General features: G+C 40.5%; 1 protein-coding gene across 2 annotated transcripts; it reads left to right on the top strand.

The window, feature by feature from the left end:
* Positions 1 to 742: 742 nt before the first annotated feature.
* Positions 743 to 11,890, top strand: pspc1 (paraspeckle component 1). 2 transcript variants are annotated; one of them, XM_085796679.1, is made up of 10 exons: positions 743 to 1,271; positions 2,260 to 2,409; positions 2,519 to 2,670; positions 2,810 to 2,905; positions 3,008 to 3,204; positions 3,478 to 3,562; positions 4,325 to 4,430; positions 7,939 to 7,996; positions 10,534 to 10,670; positions 11,050 to 11,890. In XM_085796679.1, exons 1-10 carry the CDS (start codon positions 870 to 872, stop codon positions 11,293 to 11,295), a joined length of 1,629 nt encoding a protein of 542 aa, XP_085652805.1. In that variant the 5' UTR covers positions 743 to 869; the 3' UTR covers positions 11,296 to 11,890. The 2 variants fall into 2 exon arrangements, with proteins under 2 accessions (XP_085652805.1, XP_085652810.1); XM_085796684.1 differs by lacking the exons at positions 7,939 to 7,996; positions 10,534 to 10,670 and having other exon boundaries at positions 746 to 1,271; positions 11,050 to 11,555.
* The last annotated feature ends 2,445 nt before the right edge of the window (positions 11,891 to 14,335 follow it).

Raw genomic sequence — 14,335 nt, 5'->3', positions numbered from 1 at the left:
GCTGCTCTCAGATATGTAAATAAAAAAAAACATGCTAAAGGGATTTTCTCATGATCAAAAGAGATCAAAGCTAACCTTCTCACGAATTGCATAGCCCAAAAGGACTTCATTAATATTCCTGTAGTAAAACATAGTAGTTGCAGCCATGAGTCACAGGCAGCAGACCTGTCAGGATGTGTGATACCCAACAGGGCAGTGGGGAGAGGGAGGTTAACAGCCCCTCAGACAGAAACCCACGGTCAAACAGAGGAATTCCAGGAGCAGATGCACACAGATGTGCAACATAATAGTGAGGGACAGATGGCTGGAATAAAGTTCAGAAATACACAGACTGCTCAGATGACAAAAACAAGCAAACGACTCATGAGGTGAAATGAAGGGATGAGGGGGCAGTAACAGGTCCAGATGCTCTCAATATTTGTTTTGGGGGAGTGGCCTATCTATTTGTATTGATTTATTTATTTATCTAAGAAGATCATTATGATATGCACAATAAAACAGCACAATTACGAAACAATAACGCAAATTATTATTATTTATGAAATTATGAAAAAATTAACTGAGTTTAGAAAGTAAAAAATACATTTAGTTTTTATTATTATTTTTTATTGTTAATAAAAACAATTTAAAAAAGGGAGTGTAGTGATTTATGTATTTGTTATCTTTCTTTCTTTGTTATTCTCTCTGTCTCCACCGGTGGTTGAATCCGGAGTAGAGCATGATTGCATGATGCGACCGACCGACCGACCGCCATCTTTGGATCCAAGGAGGTGTGCAGCAGCAGCAGCAGCAGCCGCCACCGGTCCACCGTCCGCTTCAACAAAGTTGGCTGAAATTATCGCTGCAAACAAACACCTCTTCGTCCAAGTATGGCGAACCGAAATATGCAACAACAACCGGGCATGCAGAGCAGCAACTCTCCTCAACCTCAATCGGCCAGACACGGAGGAGCCGACTCCCCGGCCGATGAGCAGCACACGCCGAACAAAGACAGCCCCGCGCCGCAGCAGCAGCAGTCGTCTCCCTCCGCGGCTGAGCAAGCGGAAGACTCCGGGGATGGGAGCAGCAGGGAAGGCCCCGCGGAGATGACCCTGGATATAACGAGTTTTCGGAAGCCCGGCGAGAAGACGTTCACCCAGAGATGCCGCCTGTTCGTGGGCAGCCTGCCGGGGGACATCCCGGAGGAGGAGTTCACCGGCATGTTCGCCAAGTACGGGAAAGTTAACGAGGTGTTTATCAACAGAGAGCGGGGCTTCGGCTTCATCCGCCTGGTACGTAGCTACAACACACAGCTGGTTGTTTTTACCTTTGTTTGTTTGCTTAATGAACTCCTTTTTCATTTATTTTAATTTATATCCAGCAGTGATGGGTATTACGGCGTTAGCCTACTATTTTCAATAACGAGTAATCAAAAAAGTTACTGTTTCCCCCGTTGTAACGCCGTTACCGTTACTGACAGTTGGGAAAAAAAAACGTTGATCTGGAACTAACCAATCACTCAGTATTCCTCCGCACAGGATCAATACTGAGTTGGTTAGTTCCAGATAAACACGAGGTTAGGGGGGCGAGTCCAAGTAATTTGACATATTTAAGCATTTTATTGAAAAAAATGTAACACAATTGTTACTTTTTCTGGTAATTAGTTACTTTTATAATGTAGAAATTCAGTTACTAACTCAGCTGTTATGTTTTGCCATGTCTCATATTTACAATAAGCTCACACTTTGTTGTTTTTCTGTGTTACAGTTGTATATTTACAATGGGGCTCAGTACATGTTGTATTTGACAGAACAGGCTGATTGATAACCCTTAATTGATGACCCCAATGTGACAAGTGATGTGACAGAAGTATCAGGCACCTGGGCTAGATGCAATACCAGGGATTGCTTTGAATTGTATTGGCTTGTGGACACTTTATAATAAGTACACACTATTAAGCATTAGTTAAGCTCTAAATACTGAATTTGTCATTTATAACGCATGAATACATTAGTATGTAGTCTATAAACACAGTTAAAAATGTTTTACTCATCATTGATAAACACTAACTGTATTTATAAACTACATACTAATGAGTATTCATGTAAATGAAGAATTCAGTATTTATTAGGCTAATGCTTAATAATGTGTAGTTACTATACATGACATGTTATAACTACAATTTGTGTACATTATGGACTGCTCAGTTATTTCATGTTTTAATACAGCTTATTCTGCAGCCTTTATGATTGTCCTAATGTTTTACCCCTCATCCTCCAGGAAACCAGGACACTGGCAGAGATTGCCAAAGCTGAGCTGGATGGGACAATTTTAAATAACAGACCAATCAGGATTCGCTTTGCCACACACGGTGCAGCGCTGACAGTACGCAACCTGCTGCCTGCGGTGACAAACGAGCTTCTGGACCAGGTAGAGTGGACTCCCTTGTCTCCTTGCCTCAGCTGTCCAAGTTTGACTGTTTGATTTCTGTGGAGAGATGCTTCACCTAAAAAAAACAAAAAACACCTTGTACCCTCAGGCGTTTTCTGAGTTTGGGCCAGTGGAGCGGGCGGTTGTGGTGACAGATGACCGCGGCCGTCCCACTGGGAGAGGCATCGTGGAGTTTGCCAACAAAGCAGCTGCACGTAAAGCCCTGGAGCGCTGCACTGAGGGGGCGCTGCTGCTGACCACGTAAGGAGTGTGGGGTGATGTGGTTTTGGCTGGGATGGAATAAAAGCATGGGGTTGTTAGGTATTGTGATGTTGTCATAACAGCAACTAACTGCCAGATGAAATGGTTCTGACTGTTTTGTCCTCCCTTTTTTTCTCAGCACACCGTGTCCAGCCATTGTTGAGCCCTCGGAGCACTTTGATGATGAGGAAGGCCTGCCTGAAAAACTGCTGCAGAAGTCTCCAAAGTACTATAAGTAAGTAAAAAGAGGTTTGAGGTGACCTTACAAGTACAAAGGCACATGAAACTGATTTGTTTTGATGAAACTGTCTCCTTACTCCGATTTGTCTCTCCTCAGGGAACGAGAGCAGCAGCCACATTTTGCCCAGCCGGGGACGTTTGAGTTTGAGTACTCGTCTCGTTGGAAAGCTCTTGACGACATGGAGAAGCAGCAGAGGGAGCAGGTGGACAGGAACATTAAAGAAGCCAAAGAGAAACTGGAGGCTGAGCTGGAGTCGGCCAAACACGAACATCAGCTCATGTTGATGAGACAAGGTAGGAAGTGGTTGTTGGTGTCCTCCTCCCTAATGTTGACCTTTTATCGCCAATGTGTGCGTGTGTGTGTTTGCCTGCTGATGACAGAAAAATCTAAAATGAGGTGCCAAAGCTCACAGTTTGTCAATAAAATCAAAGCAGAGACAGGATGCAGATTGTGGATTGTGATAGTTTTGGTTAGATCGTCCATCCAGACTTGATCCTCATTAATATTCATGTCAATTTTCCTCCATTTTTTCAGGCTTTCTAATTAATGTTGTCCATCTTTTCTAGATCTAATGAGACGTCAGGAAGAGTTGAGGAGACTGGAGGAGCTTCGCAACCAGGAGCTGCAGAGACGAAAGCAGATAGAGATGAGGTGTGTGTTTTTCTTTCCACCTTTCAACAAGTAATGAAGACAGAATGAGATTTTTTTTTCAGGTATAAACCAGCGATACATCAATGCCAGTTTTCAGTTAATATTTTTTTCATGCAAGAAAGTCACCGTTTAATCCGGAGTCTGTGGTCAGTTCATAACGTTTGTTAGGAACTTGCCGATGTTTGTTCTGGGAGAGCCGACCGTCCGTCCTCCCGTCGGAGAAAACGAGCCAAGTAACGTATCCGCATGCTTTTAGAGGTTTACCGCTGGCTTGTTAAATTATTTTGAAGAGATTAATGTTGGTCTCATTGATGAAATTTAACAACTGTGGCAGTGGCATTAGTTTGTTTGAATGAAAAGTGAGCAGGGCTGCTTCTGGGCTACGGACTGAAATCACCACAGTTACGTAAATAAATAAATGTTTTTCAATGAACCGATCAGTCTAATAATTTTTATTTTGTTAAGTCAACATGGTTACTGTACTTGGGAAAGATTATTACCACTTTATAACTTAAAATTGGTCGGTATTTCGTCAACGTAGCTCAGTAGTTTCTTGCTGTGCAGCCATAGAAACAGACGTGGTCCAGCGCCATGGGAGGAATGTTTGGAACTATTGAGGGCTCCATAACCCGGAAGTCGGCCCGCCATTTTTTACAACGGAGTCCTATGGGAGTGTCGCCACTCTGTTATATCTATCGCTCTGGTATAAACCAATACTTTGAAGTGGTTTTGTCATTGTGATGGAGTTGTTTGTGTCTGCAGGCATGAGGAGGAGAGGAGGAGGAGGGAGGAGGAGATGATGAGGCACAGAGAGCAGGAGGACCTCAGACGCCAACCAGAGGGATTCAAACCCAACTACCTGGACAACGTGAGTACAATGAGAAACAAACATGCTGAAGCTCGTCCACTCACAGACACACAACCTTTCTCTTAACTGGCTATTGCACCAGCAGACTTATTTGATCTTTATCCATATTAACACATCAGAGGAAGAAAATACATTACAGTAAATGGTGAACATCAACAGCTTGTAAATGTACATACTAATATCAGTATTTACTGTGTTGGTCTCACAGTAGCAGTACCGTTGTATGTTTTTGTACTGTCTGTGCATCGGTCTATGATTTCACCGTAGTTTTTTTTTATTTTTTAAGGCAACTGTCAATAATCTGTGGCTTTTCCTGTAGCCACATCTCTTCAGTACTGTCATTATGTCTAACTACATGAGACAGGATAAACACATTGGTAATTTGTATTCTCCGATGATTGAAACGTTGAATTGAGTCATTAAACGACCTCTGAGACGGTCACAGTAAGATGGAGTAATGAAAGCTTCAGTAGTCGTTGTGACTGTTGTATTTGTTTACATCATATTGTGGAGGTGTTGTATTTCACCTCCTTAACACACTTGTATGAAATTTCCTCATCTCTTTTCCTTAAATGTTTTTTTAATTTGTGACCTAACCGTGCACCTTTACTCTTTACACCATCAGGCATGCTTCAGTCAGACAGAAAAGCTTACAATTTTCACCAGTCGTTCATATTAATTAAAAAAATAAGGGGTCCTTGTTGGATCCTAGTGAAATCAAGGACAGCAGGACAGCTAGTAGCATTTTATTGATCAGATGACATCATGATGTATTAAAGCAGAAGTAAGCGATATTTTTGTGTTAATATAAGTCTTAAATAGTTCTATCTTCCGACAGCAATCACTTACATAGAGTGTTTGGTCTGAAACACGGGTCTGTCAGTCCCTCTGCTCTGCTTTGAGCCGAGGAGAAAACTTTTCTCGTATCCTACAATTTTTATCCAATGAGGAGAGAGAACGGCATGCAGGGCTGTGTGTGCAGCCAAGGGATGCGCGTGAATGTGGTGACGTAGGGACGAGGACTGTTATGGTGCGTTCAAGGCAACCCGTGACTCGTGTTTTTCCGACCTGTGAAGTCGTACCAGTTCGATCTGGTACCAGTTCACGGGTTGGAAGTTACGAGTGGCCGTTATAGACCCTTTCAGAGAGTATAGACAAAGACAGGTGTGGCTCATTAGAAAACGCTCTGGTACACTAAATGGAATGGAGCCTTAATTAGTATTCTTGGTAACACCTGTCTTTGTTTATACTCTCTGAAAGGGTCTATACTGACTTTCACAGGTAAAACAGGTCGGAAAAACACGAGTGGGTTGCCTGGAATGCTACAAAGTCGTAAGTTGTGACTTGAAGCTGTAATGTACGGTTTCAAAAGCCTTCCGGGAACGCAGCATTAGCCAAAACGACCGGATCGCTTACTTCTGCTTTAATCTAGATCACCTGTGGCCTCTCTGCTGAGGACTCTCTATATTCTCTATATCCAGAGAATAGACCGTTCAGTTCTTGACACAGTGTTTTAAAAGCAACAAAAAGGTTTCAAACAGTAAGAAGAAATGGATGTTTCATTCAGTTCATACTAACGAATCAGGATCCTTAATATTTCCTTTATATCAGCTCTGAGTGAAGTTCAGTCAGTGTGAATGTCTGTGTGATACTGTATGTTGTTGTTGTTTTCTCTCATAACTTTTCTCTTCAAACCCTTTGCTCCGTTCAGAGGTCCTGTTGGAGTCGTGGCAACTTTCATACTCACATAAACACACACACACACACACACTGGCATCATGGACCATCGGTCCAGCAGGCGACTGTCCTCAGATCAGTTGTTAATTAGACTTGATGAAGGACTATACGTTTAGGTCTGAGTGAGGAGTGTTTCAGCTGTGTTGTGTGTGTGTGTGTGTCACTTGGTGTGGACAGAAAACAAGTGTGATTATAAGTATCAGACTTAACTTAACACTTAACAGTATCTTCCAGTTTCTAGTACTGTAAAATAGTGCTCTTTGCACAACAATAATTTAAAGCACTACTTATTGATTCTTGACTACCTCATGTAATAACTGATGTTCATCATCAGCTGACATGTTGCTCTTTTCACATGTCAGGGCATATTTTCTCTCTGTCTTGTGATGTTGAGTAGTTTATTCTCTCTATTTTCTCATGTATCCCAGAATATAAATCTTGCCATTGCTGCCACCTAGTGCTCAGATTTGGTGCAGTTCAGACGACAATATTCAATCCCAGAAGATAGTGCACGACTCACATAGGGTTTCATCACACAGAAAGAACATTTATTGCAACAGCATTACTACTTTATCTAATTAAATTTGTAACATATTGGCAGGTAACAGGTAAGTACATGACAAATATTGAGCATTACAGTATGTGGTACTTTTATTTGGATAAATTCTACTATAGATGCATTATTTCTGACATAGTAAATAACAAACTGTGCTACTTAGTACACGCTATTGATAACATTTAAAACATTTTTGGCTTGAGTGCTTTAGGTCACTGATAGCCATCTGATTTCACTGGGTTGGATGAAGTCTTATATTAGTATGTCCCATAAAAAATAAGAAAAAACGTAGAAAAACATTGTCCAGGTCAGTGAAATCTGTTGCTGCTGAATTTTTTCACCCTCTGTTTGCAGGATTGTGATTTTGTGTTTGTTGAGAGGGCGAGTGAGTGAGAGCGAGTGAATGAAGGAGAGAGAGAAAGAGAGAGCGAGAGAGATCCACATGCGAGAGTAGTGTTATGGATGTGTGCGTGAATGAAATGTATCCATAATTGTTCAATTGTCAGACGATAGATGAATGAAAAAAAAAGTATGAATGAATGTATTTTTGAGTTTGGCCCTGACACACCAAGCTAAATAGTTAACACACAGTCACAATTCAGCCCCTTTGTTTTGTGCAGCATATAGCTACCGGTAACTACGGCTGGTCCTCATTGGTAGCTGATAGTACATGCAACATCAGTGTTACAGTGTTAGTTGATACTGTTTATGAGTAAAAAGAAAAAGTTAAAGCTCTTATGTGTTTGCCTGTCCATGCACATTGTTTACTGTTCATATATGCTGTATTCTCAGTTTATCTTCTTGTCCACAGCTGCGTTTGTACCGAGGCTCTAATTTCTGAGTTGCCTTGGTGTGTCAGGGCCTGTGTGAGTGGATGAATGCTGTAATTAAGATTTAACTTTAACTTCAGATCTTCTTTTATAGTTTACTTACATCTGATGTTGTGTGGGGCTTCTTATAGATGTGCAAACTCCAGCTGTTTTGATATAATGTAGAAGTCAACAGCATAGACAATATTGGCAGATGTTTAAATAGAGGCAACTGAAGCAAAATGTTTAAACACTTCTATATTTCATTAAGAGTGAACAGCAGTGGAATTAACCTGGCTGTGGTCAGTTTTGTGTAGCAGGTGAATACTTTCACGGTGTGACTGCCCACTGAAGATTTGTACTTTAGCAGAGTTTTGTTCTGAAGGCTCTTCTTCACTTCTTCCAGAGGGAACAGGAAATGAGAGTGGGTGAGCTGGGCCCTCGTGGAGCCATTAATATGGGAGGTATGGGCATGATTGTGTAAGGACTGGTTGATACAAAAGTCAGATGAAGTGATGAAAAGTGAATTATAACTGCCTTTATGTCACTATACATTACTATTATTTGTCTTGCATCCCAAGTGAGCCCCTTTTCAACAAGACGTGTTTTCACTCAGGCCTTTGGTGCACCATGATGGACTCACTTGGGATGCAGCGCTAAAGGCAATGAAAACATACTGTACCACATGACAACATAATGTCTGAACTAACAGAATATACAGTGTATGGAGCGGGGTGGATTTGCTGGGGTGGGGTTTCATAGTTTGAGAACTATTTGGTCCTCGAGCTCTCATCCTGAATATTTTTCCTCTTCAGGAACCAACTGAAGAGGTTTGACTGTTTCAACATGTTTTTTTTAGGTTTTGAGCTTTATAGTAAATTTTTACAAGTGCATATATAGGCTGTAGCATTTTCTGCTGTACAGACAAGTGTCCATGCACTTTTATTATCATTAGAAATTGATTTTCCGGTGCAGGATGAGGGGCCGGGGACTGAGGTTTTAAGTTTGTTTATGCTTTGATGAGAACATATTGTCAGAGGTTCATGGTTGCTCTTCTCCATTGACCTTGGATTGCACATCACCTTATTGAACAAAACTGCAATGCCTCATATGAAATGATTTTTTTTTTCTCGCACAACCCTTTTACCCAGTTGATAACAGTATATTTGATTTGATTTGATTTGATTTGATTTGTGATATCTGTGGATAATCTGCTCATCTAAGCTGCAGTAGAAGCAGTTTTTTCATGTTACTGTGAGTGGGTATTTGTGTGCACATCTGTAATACCAGATCAAATATGGAAAATATCAAACTCTTAACCAGGAAGCCAGAGCCACAAAGGCTGGAAATGGCAACCGTGGCTCTTTCTAAAGGTAAAAATGTTTAGCTTACAGATACCTCTATAATTATACAGTACATCTCCTAACTTCAGTTGGATATTGAACTTTGATGGAGGCGTGACCAAATTTTCATTCGATACTGATGAGTAAGTCTCATCCAAGAGAAGCAGCAGTGTGCGGTATCGGAGTCGTTCTGAGTTGGGTTTGTACCTCATTGGAACTGGTGTCTGTTTTTTCTCATATGGTCCCATTTTTTTTGGTAACAGCTCCATCTCCATACTCTCTATAATCAAGGTGATGTGCAATCCAAGGGTTAGGGTCAGCGAAAGTCATGTGGCTACTGCCAAATGTCAAAGTGAGAACCTCTCTCTCTTTCTACATAACCTTCTGTCTCTGTCTAGTCTTTCTATCCAAATCTTTCATGTGTGACACAATTCAGTACCTGTTACTATTTTAAATTAACGTTGGTTTTTGGTTGTTGATTTCATAGATTCAGATTATTATCAAAGTGTTGCTTCATCTTTTGTTTTTTGTTTTCTTTTAAGTTCAACTTAAAGAGATAAGCATGCAGTTATGGTGAATTATAGATGAGGAGCAATGTTATTAATAATACCAGTAATGAACAGGGATGCACCAGTGTGACTGATAGGTGTCTACTGATACCAAGTAACGATCTGATGCCAATGCTTTTTGTTGAATGTGTAAAATCTATGCAACTGTCTGACTGCACGGAGAACACACTGAGATCAGTATAGATGAGGCTGTAACAGTAACACAACTGATTCAGTCATTCTTTTTCTCTTAATGATGCTTAAATCCATCAACCTTAATCAAAGTATCAGCGATGGGAATCTCACTTTGTTTTTTGGTCCATCTCTTTGGACCAAAACTGAAATATCTCAACAACTATTGCCGTGAAATTTAATACAGTTGGTCAACAATGGGTCCTAATGACTTACCCTGACTTTGCAGTTTGAAGTGAGATGTCTGGCCCCTAACTGGTGATTTGTTGCTCATCGTGTGCAACTATAATCAGGTTTATCACCAACTACCTGCAAAATTTATTGACCTTCACCTTCCCATTTTCTTTGTGTGTAGTGGCTCTTTGCTAAACTGATGAACATAAAGCCAAAGACCAGCCTACGTTAGCATTTAAGCGTATTTGTTAAAGCACGACTGTGTCTTCACAGAGCTGCTGGCATTGCTGTCGACTCTCTTTAGCTTTATTATTATGGAGGTTATTTTTCATTCTGGGTCTGATGGAAAACAAAAAGTTCAATAAGACTCCTCTTGTTGTATATACGTTGAGTTATTTTTTATTGAGCTTTATCCATGGCACAGCTTGTCGACAAAGTTTAAGAAATATACTTTTGTTATGGTCAGCTACTGGCATCATTAACGCTTACACTAACACTAAACGGAAACCACTACCTACTTAAAAAATGAAGTATGATATGGTTATTATGAGCAGTAACTGTCAGAAGCCGATCCAGTGCATCCCTCGTCTTAGCTCTTGACTAAAAGCCAACGTTAACTTGTATTTCTAAGTCAGCGAGAATAGCTCTATAGTGTTCAGCTGCAACAGTTCTTACTGGGCGTTCATGAGCTCATGGGTTGGTGCGTCCGAATGACCAACCAATGCTCCGTTGTTTTGCGTGTAGATGGCTATAACCAGGCCAATGCGGGGCCCGCTGGTAACCAGGGTCAGATGATGGGCATGAGTGGAAGGGGAGGAGCCATTGGGCCAGAGGGAGCGGCAAATATGGGGACACCGTTGATGTCAGAGAACGGAGCCATGGTAACGTATCAGGAAAAATAAACAAACGCTCAAGAGCCGCCTTTGAGCAGTTTCCTACATTAACAAAAGTTCTGCCAGTATATTTGAACAAAGTGTCTATAGAAAAAATGTTTTGACCATAGTTCAAACCTTTAAAGCTTTTTCTGCCAAAGCAGAAGCCAAAGAAATCTGAATATCTTTTTGTTTTGACCTACAACCTGTAGACTGAACTAATAGACCTGTTTCTCTGTCTCCCTTTATTCACTTCTCTCCCGTTTACTCTTGGATGGCGACACTTGGACCAACCCTGACTGACGGACCTTGACTTTGCTTATAAACACAATCCAACACCACACCACCACCACCACCACCACCGTTTTCTGTGACGTTGATGCGGCAGCGAAACGATAGATACCCGCAGGGGGGATCAATGGGGGGTCGACCGGAAGTTGAGTCCCCAAAACTACAGCAGCAACGACATCAAACACCACCACCACAACAACAGCAACAGCCACCACAGCAGCAGCAGCAGCAGCAGCAGCCGCCGCCATTGGGCCCCCAAGTCGGACCAGGCCCAGGGTTCGGCCGGGGGAACCCAGTTGGGGGAGTCTTTGATGGGCCAAATAACAAACGTCGCAGATATTAATTTCTGGAGGTTTTAATGGGTCTCTGTTACTGTACCACCCCCACCCCCCACTTCTTTCTTCTGTTTCTACACTGACGTAGTTGTTGACCATCTGAACTCCCAAGGACATGTTGACTGTTTGGTTTTTATTTTGTCTTTTTCCTTTAAGTTCTCACTGCGGGACACTTACAGAATAATGCTTCATATCCACAGTCACCTACAATAATGTTTATTTAAAGAGCCTGTTTCTCCTCCGTCTTCAGAATAAAAATGGTTTGGGGGCTCGGCAGTGAGTGGAAAACAAATGATATCTTAGGTCTTTCTCTTTGTTTTTGACAGTCTTTATGGCTGTGCTGGTGTTGGATACACTTCGTTAAGCTGCTGTACGGGAGACTGGACATTGATTACAGACTAAGCAAGATTGCTGAGGACTGGTAAATGTTCGATGCAGTGAACCATCTATATATCTACGTTCAATCATGTGACGGCTCAGTTTATAGATTTTGTTCTTGTTGCATTTGGTTGTGCTCCTCCCTTTACTATTACTGTGAAATCACACAGCCAGTGAAAGCTGCAGCTTCAGTGCATCCTGTATTTGATGGTGAAGAGAAATAAATCTAAAAACAATTGTAGGAAGTTGTTTTTGTGTCTTTTACCATAAATTGGACGGCAAATAAATCTTGCTGAAGTGCTTCCCTCTTGTCACGTTTACCAGTCTGATACGGGTCAGTCCTGACCAATTTAATGCGATATTAATGTTGCGATACAGTCCAGCCTAAACTATTGTGATGTACGATATTGTCATGTTTCAAATATTTTTGAAATAAATTCTTGTATTGGTTTATATATTGGTTTTCACTTCCAACTTTTCTAACAATTTAGCCCTAAAATGAGAAGAATTCAAAGACTCAGGCTGTTCTCTGTAGCTTTAGTCAATATTAGGTGATTTTGAAATATGTTTGCTATCAAGCCTTACTCAACTGAGCCATGCATTTTAAAAACTGTATCAAATAGCTTTGTTAGGAGCACTATATAGTATCTATAGTTTTTGTGTGAGTGTCAGGATATCTCTGCGAGGTGTGTGTGTTGGCTGCAGTTTTGTGCTTAATCAAAAATCTATGCATCATTTGAAAAGAGAGAGAAAACACATGGTGTGGTTGACCATACATACAAGCGCTCCCTTTCACTGGATCTGGGAAATGTGATAAACCCCAACCAGGCGTCACGGACGCTAAAGAATAGATTTATAAGGTAAATACGTTTCTTTTCTCTTTTTTTTCTTTTTTCTTGTATCATAAAACACACAAAGCACTTCAACATATTCCACTTGTACTACATGTCTACATGCCATTGCTTGTACAGTATGCATCAGCACAATAACATCACACAGTATACTGGCACAGTCTGCTGCTGACTTTGTGAACAGGTTCAACAGGCCACTGAGAAAGCATTAAATGAGGAAAACAGTTGTGACATGTTCAGAAGTGTACGATTATGACATTTTAAAGTAATAATAGTTAAATGGGGTTTAAAGCACAACTCAGTTAAAAGCCTCTGAAGTAATTTCAAACTTACATTTGGGGAAAATATCTTTATTATCTTAGAGGACAACAGCAATAGAGACATAAACAGTCTAATAAACATGTTTTGATTTGTTGCTTTCTATTGGTGCTCAGTTTATCAGATATAAGATGGATCGGCCTAATGAAGAGTGTAGAAATATCAGTGAGACGATGACATCTAGAGGAAGTGAGAGTGCTGGTTTTTTGTTTATCTTGTCCTATGATGAAGCTGCATGCTTTGACTTTTCTGTAATTGTTTGTTGTTGGCGCTTTGCAGCTTGGTCCTGCAGATCTCTTCTTCACCTATGTGTATGTGTGTGTGTGTGTGTCCACTGTCATCTAGTTCATATTTTTTACAGGCCACATAAAAAAAACACACGGCCTGTCAAATGTTACCTTGTGTGCTCAGTGTTAAAACAACTTTTGGTTTAAATTGTCGTCATCCTTGTCTCTTCCAGGTCCTGTTTGTGCCCTGCATCCAGTGATGTGTCCAAGGTGCAGGTAACTCTCTCTCACACACACACAGTTCACAGCTCTTTATATTATGCTTTTAAAGTTACAGATGTAGCTACTGTTCACATTTATGGATGCCTTTGTACATAAAGTCATATAGTTGTATCTTGATAAAGAAAGATAGAAGCAAAACAAGAGAGTGGATGCTGAACTTGTATCTTTGCAGAACTGAAAAACAATTTCCCTCTAGTTTTTTTCTCTACTTTTATACCGATTACATCATAGAAAGGTTAACCACGTGTAATAATCCACAGTGTGGGCACCAGATCCGTTATTGTGGAGTAGTCCCAAGAAGCCCTGAGCGATAGGTAGGTGTATACGCTTGTCTTGACAAAGTTAGAAATGTAGCAGTAAACACGAGATGCAGATCATGAGGAGGAGGAGGAGGAGGAAAACAAACCACGCAGGAACAAACTGTGTGTTTTTTGTAATACAAGAAATGACTATGAAATATAAATCTTTTTTCGAGGTCGTGATGCCCACAAATGCATCAGCAGTATCTGTTCTGCATTAAATTGATAAATATTCAAATGCTCTCTGCTCTGTCGTTAAAAAAATGTGCCTGTTAAATTAAAATCAACCAGGGGTTGAGTTATATGAAATAAATAAATATGCAAATGAATAAATGAAGATTTGCGACACCACAGTGTTGTTGTTATGTGCCTTATAGTATTGTGTTATTGTAACTTTACTGATGTAAATGATTATCTCATTTCTGTTTTCATTATTCTACAGTCATTTTGTGATTGTATTCTTTATTAATCCAACTCATGTTGGCTCATGTCTGGTTCCTTTTTTAATGTTAACCTGTCCTGTTTAAAGTGAAGTTGTAAATGAGATCAGATGCTTTTCCTGCTTTTCCATTCAAATGGAGCCAAACATTTAATTTATTAATCAGGTCATGCCTGTAATTGATGTATTAATATAATTGTTATGTTATGGTGCAGCAGAATGATTTGTATTATTATCTGACTGTGAAACTGTGT

The sequence above is a fragment of the Trachurus japonicus genome, chromosome 2 (genome assembly GCF_045865225.1).
Source record: "Trachurus japonicus isolate A0001 chromosome 2, Traja_1.0".
NCBI lineage: Eukaryota > Metazoa > Chordata > Actinopteri > Carangiformes > Carangidae > Trachurus > Trachurus japonicus.
The sequence above is the reverse complement of the archived record's forward strand: the minus strand, read 5'-3'. Positions and strand labels throughout refer to the sequence as shown.